The 23,507-nt window shown below is 36.0% G+C and overlaps 1 protein-coding gene across 2 annotated transcripts; it reads left to right on the top strand.

Annotated features, from left to right (window-relative positions):
- Nucleotides 1–1,513: 1,513 nt before the first annotated feature.
- On the top strand, nucleotides 1,514–22,477 carry LOC103989320 (exocyst complex component 5). 2 transcript variants are annotated; one of them, XM_009408128.2, is made up of 24 exons: nucleotides 1,514–1,829; nucleotides 1,914–2,141; nucleotides 2,231–2,305; nucleotides 3,668–3,769; nucleotides 3,946–3,996; nucleotides 4,103–4,208; nucleotides 6,719–6,838; nucleotides 6,947–7,038; nucleotides 10,130–10,298; nucleotides 10,378–10,454; nucleotides 10,560–10,658; nucleotides 10,753–10,843; nucleotides 12,923–13,008; nucleotides 13,120–13,293; nucleotides 15,629–15,682; nucleotides 15,766–15,894; nucleotides 16,031–16,123; nucleotides 16,199–16,339; nucleotides 17,559–17,656; nucleotides 17,728–17,812; nucleotides 18,470–18,528; nucleotides 21,828–21,926; nucleotides 22,002–22,085; nucleotides 22,202–22,477. In XM_009408128.2, exons 1-24 carry the CDS (start codon nucleotides 1,767–1,769, stop codon nucleotides 22,275–22,277), a joined length of 2,451 nt encoding a protein of 816 aa, XP_009406403.2. In that variant the 5' UTR covers nucleotides 1,514–1,766; the 3' UTR covers nucleotides 22,278–22,477. The 2 variants fall into 2 exon arrangements, with proteins under 2 accessions (XP_009406403.2, XP_065044824.1); XM_065188752.1 differs by lacking the exons at nucleotides 1,514–1,829; nucleotides 1,914–2,141; nucleotides 2,231–2,305 and having other exon boundaries at nucleotides 3,680–3,769; nucleotides 3,953–3,996.
- The last annotated feature ends 1,030 nt before the right edge of the window (nucleotides 22,478–23,507 follow it).

Genomic DNA, 23,507 nt, shown 5'->3' on the forward strand with positions numbered 1-23,507 from the left:
ATGTGATTTGATTTGTTCTGTTTCTTGTAGGCTACATGAAGCAACTGGTTTTGATTTCTTAGTGATCTGAGGTGAGCAGTTGTTCAATTGAAACATATCCTTCTCTTATAAAAAATTGCAGCTCAGAAGAACTAATTGGGGAAGAGCAAGAAGAGGAGACAAACCCATAGGTAAGATACTATTATTGCCCAACAAAAAGGTGAGAATTTAGGATCAATAAGTAAATAATAAATACTACGAAGTAGGGGGTGTTGGAGTTTGAATTGAACCTCAATTGAATTGTCTGAATCGGTTCATCAATGATTCGATCTTGAAAATTATAAATCGCTTTGATTTGGGATGTAATCGAATTGGTTTTAATTTAAAAAATCTTAATCGGTTTAAATCCATTAATCTGTCTAATTTTATAAACAACACAGGTTTAATTTTGTAAATATCGTCATGTTGTCTAATTGGATTAAGATTTTGATTCGATTCAATTGAATTAAAGTTGTTTCATTTGAAAAATATATTTTTTAAGTTATTTAAAATTATAAATTAGATAATCAATTAATCGAATTCGATTAATCGATCTTGAATCGATTTAGATAGATAGATAGATCTGAATTAATTTTAATTTAGACTATCTTATTTTAATCGAATCAAATAAAAAAAAATGACTGTCATTTGATTTGAATCGATTTTAACAATTGATAAGATCCTTCCTTGCCTCTCAGCTAATTGTTTTTTAATAAAAATACAAAAGTGTTTTTTTTCTTTATTCTCTTTCTTTCTTTTATTTTGAATTTTAGACAAGTATATGTTGGATCGGTTCATTAAAAGCGTTGCATCATTCACTTATCAAATGTATCTAAATCATATATGATTAACCTAATTTATTTATTTTTTATAATCTCTTTTTCCTTTTCCATTTTAAACCCGATTATATGATATGGTAATTGATAGGGATAATCACATATTAACTCCTATAGTTAATTATGATTAGTATCTTGATCTTTATATGTTAAATAGTAATATCAATTCTCTTTATGTTATTAATTTTCTCGACAAAAAAAAAAGATACGTCATTACATATGCACAAATGCAAATGATAAAAACATAATTTTACTATTTTTAAATTATTAATTTTATATAAACTTTTCTAGTCGACTCGCCTACCACCCATCACACTTGTTACATGTTGCTCGATTGCTCGCTCGTCGCACTTACGCACTTACTTATTATAAAGTAAGAAGAATTAGGATTAAATATTTTTTTAAAATATTTGGATCAAGATACTAATCATAATTAATTATATGAGGTAATATATAATTACCCCTAATTGATATGGCAAATATGGTCAAGTCAGCGACCAGACGATAAGCCAAAAAAAGTTTGCAGATCATATTTAACCCATTATTATTCAGGATTTATTTGAAAAATATAATTAAGCTATCATTATCAGATATTATTTGGACAATTATGCTGATTATATATTATGTGTGTGCAAATTCAACAGCGCGTGCCTGCGGAGGACGAAGTAACAACCACTCGACGCCGAAAGCCAACCTGTGGTTACGCTCTTCGTCTCCGACCGTCTTTTGTCCGTTAAAAAAGGCTTTACTTTTCGCGTCTTTACCGATAACAGCGTTTGATCAAGGAAACGACGGCCGGCTCGCCGTCGCACGACCGTGTCACCCACATACATCTGGAGCCGTAATCCAGTCTTCTTCGTCCACTGTCTCCGATCGAACCCTTCGAATCGGTCTTGTACGCGTCGATTCCCTATGGGATCACCAAAGGCGTCGGTCGCTACTCTCCCTCTCATCTTGGACATAGAAGATTTCAAGGTATTTCCTTTTGCATTTTTAGGATCTCTTTTCGGGTTGGATTCGGTTTTGTTTGGTGGTTGATTTGTTTCTTGGATCTTGTAGGGAGATTTCTCGTTTGATGCGTTGTTCGGCGGCTTAGTGAACGAGCTCCTTCCGTCGTTCCAAGAGGACGACGTGGATGCCGCCGATGGCGCAGGTGGGCAGGACATGTTTCCAAATGGGACTCTGCGGGGCCCGCAGGGGGCGGCGACTCCAATGTTTCCGGCGGTGGAGGAGCTCCTTGCTCTTTTCAAGGATTCCTGCAAGGAGTTGGTCGATCTCAGGGAGCAGGTATTTTATCTTCCAAAATTTTCGTATCAAATGCTGGATGATTAGGCTGATGTGAAGTGATCTAAACTATCTACACTTTTTGGTTGAAGATCGATGGGAGACTCCAGAATCTGAAAAAGGAAGTAGAAATCCAAGATTCAAAGCACCGCAAGACACTTGCTGAGGTCAGCACAAAATGTTTTTTTGGATACAGTTCACTATGAAGAAAACAACCTTTGTTAGCGGCACTTGATCCAAAGGTTTCATGAATCATTTTAAAAAATTTTCCTATTTACCGAAGATCTCGCTTCTGGAAATCATTTTGTCTGCAAGTATATTGAGATTAACCAACTCTGGACTTTTGAGACCCTTGGTGAAAGATGGATCTTGCATATTTTCCTTGCTAGTCGAACATGAGATCATTAGTAGTGTTAACAGTGTGTGTCACATGTATATTTTTGGGTGGATTCTTGTGTTTGCTGCTATAGATTTCTGGTGCAGGATCATTGATGTGGGACAGAAATGTGATATGTATGAACGTAGCCTGTCATAATAGATTTTCAGCTTGAGCTAATTATGCATTCTGACAGTGGAAGGGAAGAATATTCATGTTTATGGTTTACTTTCGGCATATAGTTGCATGGGAACCAATGTATTACTACACGCAACATCCTGATCGATGTGACATTTAAGGTTTTTTCAGTCAAAATGGAGTCTAGAAAAGATTATTTAATGGTTATGACCATGTTGCCTGAAACATGCATGGATTAGAGGGAGGAATTTTATTGTTATTCAATGGAAAGGCTGATGTTGAAGTTTTAGGAATCTAGATAAGATCTTATTAATTCAGGGCAAAAATATGTTATAGTTCACTCATGGTCAAATATAAAGGCACATTCTATAAAGCTATATATTGTGCTGAATGTTCAAAAATTTTGAACTAGTTTGATCTGCATATAAGTTGTATTGATTTTATTGACATTAATTGCAGAATTTAATGCTTACCAGAGGTCCAGAACATTAAATTCTCCAAAGCAACCATTCTCCTTCTGTATCAGACGTTTGTTTTCACAGTACTTTGAATGCTTTTTGAATATTTAAAGAGGGAAAACCAGATATAACCAGAGCAAGCATATAGACTTGTACTTTCAACTGAATATTATTGAAAGCAAACTTGTGCTAGCAGTGTAGATATTCTAGGCTTCACCTTATGTTTGGACTTTGGAGGTTAGTGAATTCAAAGTTCAAACACTACCATCTATGTGGTACATGACATGCATGGACAAGATTTTGTGTACATGATGAGACTAGATGAAGCTGCTTTTATTTTTCTCTTTTTTTGCCTAAGAAAATAAGTTCCAAGGAAGTCAGCTTCATGAAACCTGGAGATTTTCTTTTCTTCTATTTGCCTTTTACCACATAAGATGAAGTGCTCTTTCCCCCCATGTTAGCAACAACTACAGTGAAACTATACAAGTTGATCTTTGAAACAGTGATCATTGATATCTTATATGCATACCTGCTTGCTCTTGTGTTAAATGTTTCAGCTGGAAAAAGGTGTAGATGGTTTACATCAGAGCTTTCAGAGGCTGGACACAAGGATTTCCAGTGTGGGACAGACTGCTGCCAAGATTGGGGACCATCTGCAGGTAAAGTTCTTTGCATTTAATGGTTGATAAAGAAGCACTACTCAGAAAAATATTACTACTGTACACATGCTGTTTGTTCCCACGGAGTTCTAATTCCAAAAATGCCTGAAGCCTATGCATGACTTTTAGTTTAAGATTTACTAAAATTTCTATTTATTCTATTTTTTAATTGTTAGAATGCAGATTCTCAGAGGAAAACTGCTAGTCAAACCATTGAGCTTATTAAGGTAGCCAAGCAATTATTTGAGGCTGTTTTTGTTTGTGGTTTTTTCTTTTTGCTATTTCCATTTTCTGCTGAAAACCTTGGGTTTATTTATTTAATAATGTTTGCAGTACTTAATGGAGTTCAACAGCAGTCCCGGTGACCTCATGGAACTTTCATCTTTGTTTTCGGATGACAGTCGTGTTGCTGAGGCTGCTTCAATTGCACAGAAATTACGTAAGCTATTATTCTTTCTTTATTTTAACTGATCTTCATCTTTTTCTTTTTGTTGCCTCCCTGTTCGTGCAAAGTTGTGCTGCATTAGATATTCTTATTTGTCCATGTAGATGGTAATAGACATGGTTTTGAACTACAAGAATGATTGTTTGGAACTATGGAGTCAAAGCTGCATATGTCCAACCCTTCCTAGTGCAATAGTGGCTACTCTTTGTTCAATAGTTTGAGTTTTTTTTCTTAGACATTTATATTTTATCATTCATCATGATATCATCAGGTTAGTGCAATAATTTTTTGTTAGATTTCACCTGTATGGCTCCTCAGCCATCCTCAACTATAAGTGGAAATGGAATTTTGGTCACTTGTTTCTTCTTTTGTTAAAAAACAATGGAATCATGGTAGATACACTTGCTCCAATTCATTTCCAGTGTGTCTCTTTATATCATAAAGAGAGAGCTTCTAGCTGGAGAAATATTAACAGTGAACTAGCATGGGCTGAAATCTGATATTTCTGACAATATTTGTTTTAAGAATTCAGAATTGCCATCTGTCAAATTGTTCTTGACTTATTGTTAGCAGTGACTGTGATAGGACAAAAGTTTCAGCGAAAATGTGTTTGCCTGTTTGAGGCATCTTAAGCTTCCCTACATATCCAAGTAGGGTCAAAGAATTAAATGAAACTAACTAGTTTTCTTGTTAGCATTCACAAATTTAGTTAAGCTGATTGATAAATGTGGGCCTGTTGTATTCTAGTGTACTAAGAGCTGTACAAAGTTCTTTATTTGGTTCATTTGCGTGGTTCTTCATATTTCTCTATCTCATTGTTTTTACATGGTTATACATCTTGGTTCTTTGTAGATTAATTTTGGTGGAACAAAGCATCTTAATTGTTTTGGTGCAACAGGACCTCGGTGGGTTCAATTATGAGCATAGACTAGAAGAGAAAATGCATAGAGGACATGGTATTCATGTTTGGATTTAACTATGTACCAAGATCTTCATTTTAGCATTTTACCTTGTTTAATTCCCCTTTTTGTTAGACTGGGAGGAGTTGTTGTTAAAGTGTGGACTTTTGCTACCCCTTAAAAAATATGATGTTCCTATTGGAAGGGTCAATAGAATTGACAGATTAGCTGATAACTAGTAATGGATGGAGGCCTTTGTATTGAAGTAGTTGATTTTTCAAGTGTTCGTGTGTTGAGACCATTGTTTAGTAACAAGATAAAAGTACAAATGGAGAGGGTTGATTCTTGTTCATGATTATTGTGGGATAGTTTAACACAGATTTCCATTTATATGGTTATTGTGGTTGAATAGTACATTGGAGTGGGAGTTGGATTAGAAGTGATTTTGCAACTTTTATTATTGTTGAGGATGGGTTTGCAGGGGAAAACAAAATATAATACCTTTCCAAGATTGTGTTTTTATAAAATAGATAATACCCGAGTTTTTTCTTGTTGAGAACTTTTGGAAAACTAGGATGCTATGAAGGGGTCGGGGGGATGGTTTTCTAATTATTTTATTTTTATTGGTTGGGAACAGAGGGAAACTATAAATGCTGATCTTAGTTAATATACTACTTATCATCTTGAAACAATAGTGTTAATGATAATTTTTCTTGCATTACCTGATATCTTGATGGCATGAGCTGCTGCACCGTGCTGACATAGTTGCATTGGTCTGGATATACTTGATCATAAAGTAGAGTATTTGGCCATGGTCGTACATGGAGATTTTACTATCCTTGAATAACCAAAGATGGAATAGATTTAAGAGGAGGTAGGTCTGATTGTCTTTTTTTGAGATAAACACATTTAGGCTACAATCTTATCTTGTGAAAAGCATGAAGTAAATACAAAAAGAAGACAATGAAAGGAAAGAAAAATAGATTGCAAGAAGAATAACAAGACCACTCAAGTTGAGGATGGATGCTCATACATAGAGTATAGACACTCGAAATCTTTAATCATCGAGGTCAAAATAATTAATCTGAAGATGTTAAACCGTGAAGGATTCTGATGATATAAAGTGAAGGGCTGTCACACAAGCTTCTAAAGATTCTATTGTTACTTTCCTTTTACATGTAATAAACAAGCTCAATATGGAGTTCTCTCCAACCAGAGGGGAAGGCAGAGACTACTCTTTAGAAGTCCCGAATGTTGTCCAGGGAAAGACTAGGTGTTGGCCTATAGCTAATATGGCTCCTTGATGGGTTGACAGTTGTTTCCTCGGAGTTTACATGAACTGCACATTTCTCCAGAGGGGAAGGCAGACTACTCTATAGAAGTCCTGATTGTTCTCCAGGGAAAGACTAGGTGTTGGCCTATAGCTAATATGGCTCCTTTATGGGTTGACAGTTGTTTCCTTGGTGTTGACATGAACTGCACATCTCTCTCTCTCTCTCTCTCTCTCTCTCTCTCTCTGTATATATATATATATATATATATAGTAGACACTTATGGTTATGGGTCCTCTTAGCTATCATTGTTGACTTCTCTTGGAAATGATAGGATCATTTGCTGAAGAGGATGTTGGAACACATGGAATAAATATGCCCTCACCAGTGGGTGCTGCAAATGCTAGCAGAGGTCTTGAAGTTGCAGTTGCAAATCTTCGAGACTATTGTAATGGTGGGTTTTGGAAGCACAGACTAAGCTGCAGTTTTCAAGTCATCATGTTACTTTGATTTTCTTTTTTGGCTTTTCATATATAATCTTTAACTTTGTCTTTTGTTTTAGAGTTGGAGAATAGATTGTTGTCACGGTTTGATGCAGCATCACAGAGACGAGAATTATCTACAATGGCAGAATGTGCCAAAATTTTATCTCAGGTATGTAGCTATTGCCGATAGGCTGTTGTTGGCTTGATAAAATGTAACACCAGGATAGTGGGTTTGAGTTAGCTTTACATGCATTTGGATCATAATGGGTTCACCCAATAAACCCAATTATTGAATGGTTTGGGTTTAGGTTTAGGGAGTTGACACAAGTGGTGGAAATAACCTAATTATTAATAACATTAAGTGTTTTCAACTGTCATTTTGCATTAAGTCTATCATGTGTCTTTTAAAAATAGGTAAAGTAATGGAAATACAGGGTTGATTAGATTGTACATGTCGATTTTAAGTTTCGTAAGTAGGTCAAATGTTACTGAGAACAAATCTTACCATGCTTGATTTGATTTGATTCCTTACTAAATGGTTAATTATGTTCGGTAAAGTTTTGCTTACATTAGTTTGGTTAGATTTGGGTTTAATTTTTTGACATATTAATCATATTGTTTGGGTTTGAGTTGAAAGTTCTCTTTTAATATATGCATCCCAAGATGACACAAGCAGGAATATACTCAACCCATTGACACCACTAGCATAGACCATCAGAAGAGCATTTTCTGGTCAGTTTGAAATCTGAAAAATTATTGTTTATGATTTGGTTTGATTTTTAAAGAAATTTTTGAGACCATTTCCAATTTGCATACTGCAATTATTTTATCTTTACTATTATATTTTATTATTCTAAAACTTTAGCTATAAGCATAAGTTAAAATGTTAAATTTAATTTTTTCTTCATAGCCTACATGCATCTTTGTGTAGCTTCACATGGAGAAGATTTGGCATTTTATGAAAATAGAAACTATAACTTGAGTTGTGCCACCTTCAAGTTAGGTAATAGAAATAGCGTATAAACCAGTTTTAGAAACTGAACCAACCATAATGATTTAGTTTGAATTGGTTTTGCTCCAGTTAAATGATTTTCTAACCTGAAAAATTTAGTCACATATGACCATTTGGTTTGACATTTCTCATAAAACAGATAAAAGTTAACTTGGTTGTTGGAACTTGGAACCACTCATCACAATAAGAGGAAAAGAAGAGTAGGAAAACTGTGCTGAAGGAGGGTGATGGGAGTGACAAAACTTATTTTCTATGATTCCGTTTTTATGATTGATAATAATCAGTTCTCTATTCTTTAAGATTTAACATGACATGTATTTAATGTTAACTTAATGTTTTAGCTACATTGTTTTGTGTAGCATGCCTATCATGAGCTGATGGGTCAATACCACTTGTTTTGAACCTCCCCTGATTTTCCGGCAAATCAAGCTGTCCTGATCTTGACTTATGTACCTGATGTGCCAATTTAATTAGGTTGTATTAAGTTTGTCTCGGTTTTCCTCGTGGGCTCTAGAGATTAGCACTCTTGAATTCATACACTCGAATAAGTGAACTAGCGGAGGGGAAAAAAAAGGAACAATTGGCAATATATAAACTAATGTCACTGAGAAATATGATGTGTACTGTGCTGCTAGTTAGGTCAAACCAGCAGAATCAGAAAATAAACCAAGAAACAAATTGACAGTCTAGAGTTGGTGTTCATGCAATTGTGTCTATGACAAAATATACTTGTTTGATCACACACCTGAGCATAATGTACCTATCCTTTTTCATTTATTGAAAACAGTTTGATATTTCTTCTTATGTTATGAAGATTCTTGGTTTTCAAATAAAAGAGCATACTTTTACTTTAGGACTTTCCAGAATTAGATCTTATTTGCAAATGGAAAACTATTGTTGAGATTTAAAGTTTAGATGAATAGAACATACCACTAGAGAATTTAGCACGCATGGTCGGTAATTACTAAGATTAGTTAAGTTGATGTTTTTTGTTTTTAGGGTTTGTCATTGGCTGAAATTTCATATATCACAGACTAAGGTTCATTGTACCATGGCATGTCGTCCTACCACACACTTAGCTGGTTTTTCCTAAGTCGTGCAGCATTTTTGCGTGTTCATTTGCAAAGAGTTTGTTTTTCCGAAACCTCTTATGGTCCCTAAAGGACCTGCAAAAAATAAGACGAATTAGAGGAAATATTTAACTTAGGATCCTATAAGCAAATATTTCAGCAAACACTTGATAAACAATGTAAATTACAAACATAGACTGTGCAAGTTCTGAACGGTCGCGTAACAAAGGGTTCAAGGTGGTCTACAACGGTCAAAAGTCCCCACAAGTGCCACATGACATTGTTGTGGAACAAGGCAGCGAACCAGCCCTAGACACTACCCCAAAGTCCCATCTAGTCATGTGCCACCCATGTAGCTCAAAGGTGTTGTGCTAGCTGACACTCTGCATCACTTTGCGGAGCTAGAAAACCTCCAAAATAACTTTCTGGATGACCTATTTTTGAATAGGTTGCGTGTACAATGACTGCACGAAACCTACGTTTACAGGACTAAAACAATCACAAGAGCAAACCAAAATAGGGTTGTGAAGCTTAATGCAAGCCCTCTACATGCTATGCAAAGCATGAATAAAATCGAAAGACACGAATATTCACAAACATTACATCGAACACCCCTTGTACTGATTCGTTCGTGATAGCCCGATACAGGCGATATGTACAATAGGGGACTAGTATGGGTGGTACATACCAGTTTTTCGGTACATCCCACCATATCATGTGTCGGTATGTTGGTATGATTTGGTATGTACCATACCGATGGCTGGTTGATACATTTAGTATAGACCGATAAGGCAAACCGTGCCACAAACTAACTTTTGATATTATGTACTCATCATGTATCCCATGCTTGTGCTTCTCTATGATGACTTTGATGCTGTTATGTGCTATTGGTTTTTTTTTTCATTTTCTTCTATATATGTAAATTTTGCTTTTTTTTTTGCCTATACAATTTTCATTTCTCTTGTTTTTGTTTTCTTTTTTCCTTTTAAATTTTATTTTAACGAACATGTTGCTGTTTCTCTCATCTATATATTGTTTTATATCATATCTTATTTACAGATTTGGACAGAGACTATTGAGGTTGAATTTGTAGCTTAAAGAAACAGCAACGTTAGGACTGTTTGCTAAAGTGATGGCCTTTCTCTTATAAATCTCACATATAACTTCTGCGTTTGTAGTTTAACAGGGGGACTAGTGCCATGCAACGTTATGTAGCATTGAGACCAATGTTTATTGATGTAGAGGTCATGAACACAGATATCAATTTAGTTCTGGGTGATCAGGGTTTACAAGCTGGTGCTAACAACATTGCACGAGGTCTTTCTACTTTATACAAAGAGATAACAGGTTCTAATTGACCTTTTTCCATTAAGTTGTAAGACAAGTTCATAACCTTTTGATGGTCTTATATTCATTTTGATTGTAGAAACTGTGAGAAAAGAGGCAGCAACCATAATGGCTGTCTTTCCATCACCCAATGATGTCATGTCAATTCTTGTGCAGGTATGGCACGGAAGTCTGTGATTCTCATTAATGCTAAACTTGAATATGCAGTTTTGGACTTTTGAGACAACTAATGTATGGCTATTTATGTTGCTCATGTTTCAGCGGGTTTTAGAGCAGAGAGTAAGTGCAATTCTAGATAGATTATTAGAAAAGCCATCCCTTGTGAACTTACCACCTGTCAATCAAGGTGGCCTTCTTCTGGTAAGATGTGCCGATAGTCTGTGCATTTTAATTAGATATTAGAAGCTTTAAGAGGCTCATGCTAGTTTGCATTGGTGTTGAAATTGAATTGCAGTATTTAAGAATATTTGCACTGGCATATGAGAAGACAGAAGATCTTGCTAGGGAGTTACAATCTGTTGGTTGTGGAGACTTGGATGCTGAAGGTATACACAAACACAATAGTTACATATGCTGAGTTTTTCTTGAGTCACCGAATTTCACCTTTCCTCGATGTCACTAGAAGAAGTATCATAAATTCAATGGCTGAATTTCCCATTATCTGAATGAGTTGTTGCTAGCTCTCTCGGTGATTTCTTTTAGTTGCTAGCAAACATTCTTTAAGTTCTATTGCCTACTTGGAGAAATAGAACTTGTCGAAAATGCTGAACCTTTCAAACATAGGCAAGGTTTTCCATGTCATTGCATGGGGGCTCTGCTGTTACCATCGGTTCTATTTCATCAAAATGACCCTGTGCTGGCTATTACAGGCTGGCCGAGCCATATATTCACATCTTCTCACATGTTTATGTGGCATATTTTGGCAATCCTTAATTTTGAGTTAGATTATTTCCTATTTACACATCCAAATAAGATCAAATTTATTGAATCTATTCTCATTAGGAATATTTTTTTTTCTCAAAAGCCATGTAAGTGGATCATTTTGGATCTATATAGTTGCCTTATGCCCTTCTCTCTTTTCTTTAATATTCATATCTTTCTTCACTTGTTTTCCTAACAGCTTTATTCTCTTTTCTGCTGTGGTTAATCTATAAACTGTTATTTTACATAGGCAGTAGAAATGATCATTTTCACATTCTAAACCCCTCTTGGAAAACAAGAACAGTGAGAATATTTTGATGATTTCTTTGTGATTTCATAAATTAGCCATCAATTCATCAGGGTGGGTGGGTTTGAGATGAGCTGAGGTAATAAAACTTTACCCGACTGGTCAAAAGTTGAACCTGACACGACCTTCATACATTGAACCAAGGTATGCAGTTTCAAATAATACCGTATGTACCAGGCGGTACGTACCAGTCCGTCAATTGACTGGTACACGGACCGCCTATTACTGGACAGAATATATTAATATATATATAATTTTATATATAAATATTTTTATAAAAGGTGACGTCGCTCCACGTGGGAGAAGGAAAAGGCGACATCGCCGAGGCGACGCGAAGTTGCCTTTTATAAAAATATTTATATATAAATATTTATATATAATCTTATATATATATATATGTGTATATATATATATATATATATATATATATATATATATATATATATATATATATATATATATATATACACCGAGCGGTATACCGCTCAGTATACAGTATCGTACCGTACCGAGCGAATGTCGAAATTCCGGTATGGTACGATATTTCAATCCTTGCATTGAACAGCCTTTTTGCCAGGAGCATGCAGCGTTCATCTCAGTCATCTCTTCAACCAGAAATTCTGAAAAAACAATACATCCAATACAAACATAAATGGACTATCTATTTGACTATGGCCACACTCCACATAGTATCAATCCCTGTTGTCCTAATGCTAAAAAATGCACAACAAAACATCTTCACAATTGATGTCAAGACTTGTGATCTTGCTGCTGCTGATGAGGATGGGGTTCAGCCAGAATCAGGTGATGGATGAGATAATCAGATATAGCACCACTAAGATCAAAATTGGCTCTTGTGTCTTTGACTTTAAATTGAGTGGGAAGGAGGAGGAAGGATAGTCTGAGGAGAATGGTTGTGAATCAAGAGTATTCTTTGAACCAAGTTCTTGACTAAAGCCAAATCAAGGCTGAAGCATGTTTCTATCCGATGAAAGCTAAGTTGACCTAACTACTGTAATAATCAGGTTGGCAGTTTTCAGAGTTCCCGATCTATCTGCAGGGTCCTAATCAAAATGGTGCTGTTTGGCTTGAAACCTTTAGTTTGAGTTTAATGTCTGATATGCTTATATACAATGGATATTTTCAAGATTCAAACAATGAGATACTAAATATGTATTTTGGAAAATAAAGGATTTTGAGAATGTGTTAAAGATTGTCAACCGACTCAACCCAACCTCTGATGAATGTTCTTTTGGAGATGGGCTTGCTGTGTAGCAATTTCAACTCTTTCCAGCATAAAAGAAACCTTTGCAAGCATTTGTATGGATGTACAGTTTTTTCTTCACTTGACCTATGAGACTACCCTACTCAAGAACATATATCCTATCTTCTTCAGGTCTTACAGAATCACAGTTTCTTTCGCACAAAGATAAATATCCAGAATACGAGCAAGCTTCTCTAAATCAGCTGTATCAATCGAAGGTTCTATGTCATATGTGCTGATAGAAAATCATTATTCTGTTTCAAAATTAAGGTTTTTTACTTGTCCATAAGTAGTGTATAAGTACTAACAATTCTTAGCTTGTGCTACAGATGGAGGAGCTGCGTGCAGAAGCCCAGCAACAATCTGAATCAATGGGGACCATCTCACGTTCAAAAGCATCTATAAGTCCATCTGCAAGCCAACAGATATCTGTTACTATAGTAACAGAATTTGTGCGGTGGAATGAAGAAGCAATATCCAGATGTACTTTATTCTCTTCACAGGTTAGTACTAGATTGTGCATTCAGTTCACTTTATTTTAAGTGTAGTTGGTGATGGCCGATGGAAGTTTCACTTAATGGATACTGGTAATTAATGAAGCTCAGTGTGTATCGGTGTCTGATGGTTTCATTGTCTTATTAAATATTTGTAACATGATCAGAAACTATATTTGTTGGTCAACTGTCTGTATTTTCTACACATCCTATACCGGACTTTATGTCTGTATTTTCTTCACATCCTATAGCAGTTTGTGCAACACCAATGATAAAATGAAAACTGTATTTGAAGGTAAACAAGACATGTTAATAATCATTTAACATTATATTCGAAACTTCTGCAGGATTGTAGTCTGTGAATTAGGTTATTCTTTTCATAGCAGTTAGCATTGGTCAACAGCTTTAGTAACAGTCATCCTTAATTGTTAGCCTTTTTTTATTCTAAAATTTTTTCCAATTCATTAAAGTCCTTGAGAGAAATAAAGTTGTACGAGTCAACAATTGTGGGTTTTTATGATCACAGTTTCCCCTTAAGGATAAGAGAGATATCCTTGTTACATTTTAATATGTTTGCTGGAATTGTCTTCATGGAAAAAGGATTTTCACTAGAAATATTGGTGAATATTGGAAGAGAACTTTCATGTTGTCTTCTAACACATGTTTGCTAGATTAGGCAGTTCATTCCTCAAAGAGTTATTTCCTTGGTGCCACAAATTAAAATGTCAACACAATTCAAATATCAGTCAATGGCTGGACCTGATATTGGTAATGAACTATACCATGTGTCAGTTTGGTCCTGTACTGGTTGGTATCGGTTGGACTAAGTGGGCTGGTTCCAAACCAGCCAGACCAGTTTCAGACTTCTTAAATCTAATAGAATTTCTTCTTTCCGTTTGTTGCTCAATCATGATTCGAAATATGTCATAAGATATATTGTAAATGATATACCAAGAAACATGCATAAAAAGCTTCTAGAAGTGCTACAGCAGGAAATTAATTGAATATTTGAAATACTTGTAAATACATTTAAAAAGTAAAAAAGAACATACTACCTTATTGATGACTAATACCACGGAAGGGATCCTTGTGATTGAGCAAGAAGTGGATCATGGTCCATAATATCAATCAATTGTGTTGATGATAATTGTAGCTTGAAAAGCTATGCATGATACTACTCTCGTGATATTCGATATTCGATATTCGATATTGATATACAATTTGTCACTCTTGAATCAAACTAACAATAGTGGCAACAATTTGATCATACATGGGTGGCGTATCGTTTGTTTCAGTGATTTAAAAAGGCGCTCGGGCGAGGCGAGGCGAGGCCCGAGCGCCTCGCTTCATTTCTAGGCGGCACGCTTCAAAGAGGCGCCGCCTGGGCGCTCGCCCGAGCCCAGGCGCCGGGCACTTCGGGCGAGCGCCTGGGTTAAACCAAGTGACCGAACCAGCTTTTTAGGTCTGGTTCGGTCTCCGGTGCTTTAGTTGGTTCAATCGAACCAACTAAAGCACCGATATCAGTGCGACTTCCCCAACCCTAACCCTGCTCGTCGTTCACGCTACCGCTGCTCGTTGCCACTGCCGTTGTCGCTGCTTGCCGCTTCCGCTCCCGCTGCTCACTGCTGCCGCTGCCACTATTGCCGCTCGCCGCTACCGCTGCCGCTGCCGCTTCCATTGTCGCCGCTGCCGTTGCTCGCTGTTGTCGTTGCCACTGTCGCCGCTCGCCGTTCCCGCTCCCGCTACTTGCTGCTACCGCTGCCATTGTCGTCGCTCGCTGTTGCCGCTACCGCTGCCTCTCCTGCTTTTCTCAGTTAGCACCGTCAGTCTTCCCTTACACTCTTCTCTTCTCTTTCGCTTCTCCTCTTTCGAAAGTATACTGTTGACATTATACAGTATACTGTTAACTGTATACTAGTAACAAAATTTGTATTTATTGAATTTTGAAACTTGTTGTTAATGTGACATTGTGATTTTGTATCTTAGATTTTCTTAATTTAATAGCATATTTTTATTTAAAATCTTAAATAATTATATTTATTAATTATATTATATATTTTTATATTTTAGCGCCTAGCGTCTCAGGTGTTTTTGGACCATGGCGCCTTTTGGCACCTAGTGTTTTTTAAATCACTGGTTTGTTTAGGTCCTCTCTTTTGCCTTTTGGCTTTAAGAGTTGTTCGAGCATCCAACACTCCCTGGAAAGCCTCTAGGGTGACCTTTATGTATTTGACTGTGTCACAAAATCTATATTATGATCGTAACTTGTCTCCATACTGTGCTTAATAATATCTCATTCCTTCATTTGTTGATGGCTAATTGATAGAAAACATTGCTTTTGCAGCCAGCTACTCTTGCAAGTAACGTAAGATCGATGTTTGCCTGTTTATTGGAGCAAGTATGTTTGAGGCCTTAATCATGTTGATTATGTTGGCTTATCTCCTCGATAATTGTTTTGATAGAATGCTGACTTCATTACAGGTTAGCCAGTATTTAACTGGGGGAATTGAACGGGCCAGGGAGAGTTTGAATGAAGCTGCAGCTTTAAGGGATAGATTCGTTATTGGAGCAAGTGTCAGTAGAAGGGTCGCTGCAGCAGCTGCTTCTGCTGTATGGTTATCCTTATTTTATTTTTCTCTTCATGCTCACCTTTTTCTGTTTGTCAGTCATATCCTCCATTATTCCATTAGATGTATTTCAATGGCATACACTAGTATATAAGACTAGCAAATTTTCTTGATTGCAGGCCGAGGCTGCTGCTGCTGCTGGTGAGAGTAGTTTCAGATCGTTCATGGTTGCTGTGCAACGGTGTGGTAGTAGTGTGGCAATACTTCAGCAAGTATACCATCCAGACTATCTTAACTGCTTATAATAGTATGTAAGATGTGCACTGATGGTTGCTTATTTCCCTCAGTATTTTTCAAAAGTTATCTCTCGGCTCCTACCTCCTGATGCTCATGCAGCCTCCCTTGAAGAGATGGGCACAGCTGTCTCTAATGTTGAGGGTGCTGCTCAGAAGGGCCTTCAACAGTGTATCGATACTGTCATGGCTGAGGTCAGTATTTGTCCAGGTCTTATTTCCGTTGTTTTCCTGTATGGTAGTTGAACCATCCACCTTTCTCTATATTTCTTCGGACACAAGTTTGATTATGAAAGTATTAGGTTACTGAGGCATTAAATAAAACATGGGTAGCATTGATTTTATGAGGATTGAATTGAAGTCAAATCATGTCATTTTGGATCAGATTTAAATGGAATTTGTCCATTTCACTGACATGTTATAAGATAACCCTATGGTTCTAAACAAGTTTATTTTTCTTTTCCATTGAATCTTGGGGTGTCTTTTGGACAGAGATAGTCACATATAATATATCTTAATGCACAGTTTGGGTCAGTTTTGCTTGTTTGTCATCGGTGGCTTGTGTTCCAATTGTTAAATATCAATCTGGCTTATGATCGGGCTGCCAAATTCGACCTAATATTTACTTTTCTTGACTAACTGATTCAAGATTGAAGTAATCACCAATGTAGGAAAACAGAAGACACAAGTAGACAGCTCCCAATTACTAAGGGTTTCATTGAAGTAATAAGTTTGAATCATCACATTTTGTAATTGACTAATTAATTAGGAACAATCACAATTAAGCTCCATAGTGTATGTTGTTTATTGATGAAATATTTGATAAACTATTAGTAAGGATAAACTTTAGATTGGAGTGAGATAAATTTTTGAAATTGAGGCTTCCAGATTGAGGACTAAGACCACATAAGTGGAAGGCAACTTTAGCAACATCAAGAAAATTATTAAATGAACAGTTTAAATTAATTTATTAGAAGTTCCTCAAAGTAAAAGCCCTGGAACTTTAAGTAGGAATTGAAAAACTAAAATTGCTCTTACCGTCCTGTAACAAACTTATACCGACTTGTACCAGATGGTACAGTCCCTGTACCAGATGTACTGGGTGGTACAGGCTCTGTACCAAACGGTATAACCCCTGTACTGGGTGTACCACCTGGTTTATCTTGGTCCACATACCGATAGACTGTTGGACTGATAAATACCACCTGTACCATATTGCATTGCATCAGACGGTATTCAGAACCTTGCTATGCAGTGTCAGAATCATTATATGATTTCTGGATTTCTGTCTTCAGCATAACCGCTCATGTCTTATGTTTTCCATTTCTAATTTTCACATGGAAAATTGTTCACTTTCAAATTCCATGGAAATGTTGCTATCTAATTTTGTTAGTCTCATATGGACCTTATACAGGTTGAGCGATTGCTATCTTCAGAACAGAAGACCACAGACTACCGTTCACCTGACGATGGAAATGCTCCTGACCACCGACCGACAAATGCCTGCATGAGGTGCATCTGAGTTCATGTTACCTTGTGGCAGCTCATGTATGACTATTTATGTGTCTCTTGGTCATCTTCAGAGTTGTAGCCTACTTGTCTCGTGTCCTTGAGTCTGCATTCAGTGCTCTAGAAGGTCTCAACAAACAGTCATTTTTGACAGATCTGGTAAGTCTATATATCTAATTCAGAACTTCAGGTGGGAAATCTTTAACAGTTATTTCATACTTTGACTGAACAATTGGTAAAATTTGTCAGAGTATGATAAGTGCTTTGCCTCATTCTTATAGTATTTAGTATGCCAACACCCAATCTCTTTATTTGTGTATGTCCTGCATGTTTGAAGTTGAAAATATCCACCATTTTACCTTATAGAGTATGATTTGTAATTCTGATATAATTAAAATATTTAAATGGTATGAACCTCTCTTTTCTCTTAGAATCTGCCTCATAATACTTCTGCTAAATTGTATTTAAGGGCTAACATGATATATTAGCATTATAGAAAAAGTTTAAGCAGAATTATTAGTTAATTAATAGTTATCTAATAATAGACATGCCTAAATTGTATCATAGGGAAGAAGATTCTGGGTATACAGTTAAACAGACATGGAAATGCAATATGTTGAATGCTGATTATGTGCTTATTTTCAAGATCAGTGAACACGATAATACGATTGTAGCCTGCTCAATTATTGTGTCATAAATCAGCATATGCCTTTGTGTTATATGCTTTAATAATCAGAGATTTTAATGTCAATACATGATAAATGAGTCTCACATTTAGTAGATATTGACTTGTGACATGGAGTTCTGTAACTTCAGGGAAATTGCTTGCATAAGGGGCTACTTAGCCACTGGCAGAAGTTCACTTTTAGTCCAAGGTAACCATTGAAGTTGTTTGTTTGTATATGTCATTATTATCAGTAATCATTCTCTCGCTTGCATATGGGAACTCCGTAACCATTGGCAGAAATTTACTTTTAGTCCAAGGTAACCATTTAAGTAATTTTTCAGTACATGCCATTATTATCAAAAATCATTCTTGCAGACAATTCTACCTTCTGCGAGAAAGAAGAGACATAGATTGGTCTGCTAAAACCTATTTCTGAGGTTTGTGAAAAATGTGACCATCCCATCCAAGGATTATAACCACCAGAGCAAATGCAAGATGATGATGTAGCAACAAGACTATGAAATGCTTTATCTTGTTTTGTTTTTCTACAATCAATCATCTTCTTGGTTCTGCATTTTAGAGGTTTCTCATTCATAATGGTCATGTCATTGTATATTGTGTATCAATCATGACACAGTACCTGCATCCCATTTTAGAAAGAAGTTATGTCTTTTTTAATGGTTGTTTAAATAAATAAGCCAATATAACAATCAATTTCTTTGTTCAATATATAAACCAAAATTCCCAGTTACAATGTTATAAGACATTATATATGTTTAAGGTGTGTCATTCTTATGTTTATAACTGTGCATATGGTTATTTGTGCAAAAGGCAAGCTGAAATTAGGTTTATCCAAATGCCACATCTTCATCACTTAGTTCTTGGAACATGTAACCCTCATTAGTATTTTTATATTTATCAGGTTTACTAGCATGACTTAGATTTAATTTCTTTTCTAGCATCTGTGATATATGACTTCCAAACTTCTTTTTACACACTTCATTCCTTCACTTTTGATTCTCAGCATCCACTTACATTGTCTCTTTTGCATGAGTGTAGCTTAACATATCTAGTGCTTGTAATTTTATATCTGATCCAACTTTGTGAGTTGGTTTTCTTATCATTTACTTTCATTTATGCCAGAAGATATGTGCATCTGATTGTAGACTGCATTAGGTCTCAATTGGCTGTCAGGTTGCCTAGTGCAGTTCTTTTTTCTGGTCTTGGAACCAGCTATGGAGAAAATTTAACAATTAAGTATTCACAAATAGATTTGACCTTGCTGACATTAAATTGAATTGATTCCAAGAAACTGACTACAACAAAAATACATGATATCTGAAGTCTGAACCATTCAGCTGGTTACATGATTCTTCTTACATCATTTATCTGTGTTGAGGCCCTTGAGGGCAATATTACATTTAGTGAATTACTCTATTGAACTTTAGGATTCTTGTGCTCTTGTAAATCTTAAAGCTTGTTATATAAGGTAGTATCAGTATTAACCCTTTTCTCCTCTCCATACACATATGTCCCTTATTAATTATTCAAGTTCTATAGGCCTGCCTACTTTCTTCATTTTCTGAAGGCATTATTAACCTTCCTCTGTTTTTTTTCCTTCACAAACATTATATGATTTCTATTAATGTTGCGTTATTAGAATGCTGTTTTTTATTTCGTTATTTTATTCTAGAAAGTTTGGTCTTCATCATTTATGCATATAATTATATATGATTTTCTGTTCTTACCCCTCTGATCTAAATATATTTCTAGCCATTTATAATACCTACATATTAGAGAAATTTATTGTACTTCCATAATTAACCTCTCTAATTAGCATATATTTTTTTTCTAGCACTTTAGCGCACTCAAAATTTCGACTATTTCTTTATTTCTTCTGAATATTATGATTTAGATTATGCCTCTTTTGTCCTAATTCTGTTAGCATCATTATTGCACCCATTATCACCATTAGATTCTTAAGTTCATTTCTGTAATTGTATTAGTTCCACATGGCCTTCTCTTCACATTGAATAAAACCATCGTCCTAAGCCGCTTGACCAGGTCGTTGTGACCCTGGCCACATGTTGCCCCATTCATAGTTGGCCATCCAATTCTTTCCAAGAGGCCTTCAACAACATGTTGTTTGTCCACCACTTTGGTACATTCTTCTACTTATCATCTTGCTTTGAAAACAGCATCTATTTCCTACATGATATCGATAATAAACAAATGTTCAGCCTCCGGATGCAAACCAGGCCAATGGAATATGATTCTGTCCCTTCCAAGTTCCAGCCCGAGGATGCTTAATTTGAGAAACAGAATTATAAAGTAGGGTGTGTTGAACCTTTGAAATAGAGGTATAAGTAATGCAAATTCCTTTCAACTGAGTTGGAACCTGATCCTGAAAAACGATACATTATTATCATGCACTGAATATACTTAAATAAGTAGTGTGCATTGTAATCAAACTTCTTTTATTCTAAATATACTAAGGTGGTTTTCGGTCCCTAGGTGTCAGAATGGTCATTTCTATGACTGGGTAATGACAACCATAACCGCCTGATTAGGCAGTCAACTTTTTTTGTCATCAAACTTAATTTTTAATGCCAAAATGTCCCAATATTCGATCTCTAAAGTTAGTCCAAGATATCTCATAGTTTTAACTCATATAAACTTTGTTCTTCATCATAACTTTTTCACAGAAATCTCTTTTTTTGTCTGTGATTCAAAAGATCCTTTGCTATGAGCTTGATCTGAAGTTGGTTATGTTGTTAGTAGCTTACAAACTTTTGATGTAACAGGTTCAGCACACACTAAAAATTTATCAAAGCTTAAATTATACACACCAGGACACTGCCTTGTGCCCACTGTTTGTCTAATAAGTGGAGAGATGTAATAGACTTCTAAGAAGCACATGTGCTTCAGTTGAATTATTTAAAATATCAGAATTCAAATGTCAGTAAACTACATGCTCATAGGATCTTGATTAAGTTTGAAAGGGGGTTATCACATAGGACTGGGAGGTGTTTGTTCATTCAGCAAGCTGAAATAGAGAAGCTTTCTAACTGGAGAATCCAACTTACCGTCGACCATAATTGTCTGTTTTGGTTCAAGAAACCGGAGCAGCTTCAAAGGCTAAAACTTTACTGCAACAGGTCTCTCTTGTTCGGTAAAACAGTTCAAGTTAACAGCTGGCCATTCATCTTTACCGTGTTTTCTAGTGCTTGTCATGCATGCTATACCAAGCCAGTGCACAGCCTTCACAATGTGCACCAAGAATAACTTCCTTCCCAAGGCCTTGGTTGGTGCACCATTTTGCACCGTACCAACCTTACGGGCAAGGCTCCGGCACATCAGACATTAAACCTTTATTCTAGTAGGAAAAGATTGAGTGAAAGGAGGAACGTCTCAAATTACTTGAATCTAAATGTCTTAAGGTTGAATTTTTCTATTTGATTCTTCAATGAATTATCTGAGGTTCTTGTTCCCAACACTTGTTCACAGTGGTGGACTGCGGTTGAAGCGTGACATCACCGAGTATGGGGAATTCGTACGCAGCTTCAATGCTCCTTCCATTGATGAAACCTTTGAATTGTTGGGCATGTATGTCATACCTCCTTATCATTTGTTATTTGCTGGTATTGTATGATACACAGCCTAACACATTATCATTCGCAGAATGGCAAATGTCTTCATTGTGGCACCTGAAAGCCTTGCTTCCCTATTTGAGGGTACTCCAAGCATCAGAAAAGATGCGTCGAGGTATTCACTTCCAGCTTTTGTCACTCGGATCATTTTCTAAGCAAGCTAGATTTGTTCATCAACGAAACAAAATAGTTATTAATACTCCGCTTCTTAACGATCTACACCATTTCCAGGTTCATTCAACTTAGAGATGACTTCAAGACTGCTAAACTCACAGCTATGCTGAACAGTTTTATGTCGGACTCGTAGTGTAGAAATAGCGGAGGTAGAGATTGGTCACCATGTTTCAGTTGAAGTTTACTTGTTTGCTAACCCGAGCAGTTTGAAACGTCGATTACTAGCTTGTTAGTAGTAAATTGTAATCACACTCAGTTCCTTCTAGTATTCATTGTAATTATTTTGGCTACTTCGAGTTAATTTTGAACTGATAGTGTATGTTTACTGGACAAGTTGTGCCTTTATACATGCATACATACATACATACATACATACATACATACATACATACAAGGGCAAAGACGAGGAACAAAAATTACATGGATTGGTAGATGCCCCATTATAAACAATTTATATATTTGGCCTTATCTCATTCCAACTCATTTTAGCCAATAGGAAACCTACCTACCTTGTCTTCATGAAATGCTTAACTAATCTATATGAATAAAAATGTTACTAAAATATTCGTGAAACACTACAAGGCACATCATTTTGTGCTATAGAGACTCTTGAAATAATAGGATTTTTCTTTAAAGAAAATCTATGTTGAAAAAGATTCATGTGTGAAATGAAAATAGATGAACATTGACTAGAGTTTAATCCATATTCCTAAATATTAGAAAACTTGAGGGGACATATTAGAGTTAGTCACCACTTACCAGCTTAAGTTTTTAGCTTGCGATGCTGATAATGTTCCATCTCCATGTATGATGTAGTCCTAACTAGTTCAATTTAGAGTCATTCTATCAAGTAATTTAGTTCAATTTTGTGTGCTCAACGATGGGTAGACACGAATGAGTAGCAGTCACTAGTTTAACGTGATTATGATTATGATGACTAATTGTAACCAAAGCAATATAGTTCTCTCTCTCTCTCTCTCTCTCTCTCTCTCTCTCTCCAGGCTCAACATAACAAGGAAAATTTGTCTGCTGGGGTGCTTTGAGCTGCTCATGAATCAGTCCCTTCACTGTTACCTTGCTTAGTGTGTTTGATGTTGAGACCTATTCTGTTCCAAAGCAGAACCAGGATCTGTGCTTTCTTGGTGGAATTATATGGCTGATCCATTGATGTCTATGACATCTTCTGTGGTAAGATCGAGTTTTACTTGCCTTCTTGGAATTTGAAGCAGAAGCTAACAAGTAGACCTGCACCTGATTCAATGGTGCTGACTTTGATATAGATGAGCTATTAGAAACCATCTGTAAATTGAAGAGGCACCAAGAAACATGGAACATGATCGAGTGATTGATTCAAAGCTGCACT

Source organism: Musa acuminata, chromosome BXJ1-6, assembly GCF_036884655.1.
Source record: "Musa acuminata AAA Group cultivar baxijiao chromosome BXJ1-6, Cavendish_Baxijiao_AAA, whole genome shotgun sequence".
Taxonomy (NCBI): domain Eukaryota; kingdom Viridiplantae; phylum Streptophyta; class Magnoliopsida; order Zingiberales; family Musaceae; genus Musa; species Musa acuminata.

Excerpts from the sequence above, each read along its gene's own strand:
- LOC103989320 (XM_009408128.2), top strand. The coding sequence starts at position 1,767 with ATGGGATCACCAAAGGCGTCGGTCGCTACTCTCCCTCTCATCTTGGAC. Across the intron at positions 3,770-3,945 it reads AGATTGGGGACCATCTGCAG|AATGCAGATTCTCAGAGGAA; the intron begins GTAAAGTTCTTT and ends TTTAATTGTTAG. Across the intron at positions 13,294-15,628 it reads GTACTTTATTCTCTTCACAG|CCAGCTACTCTTGCAAGTAA; the intron begins GTTAGTACTAGA and ends TTGCTTTTGCAG.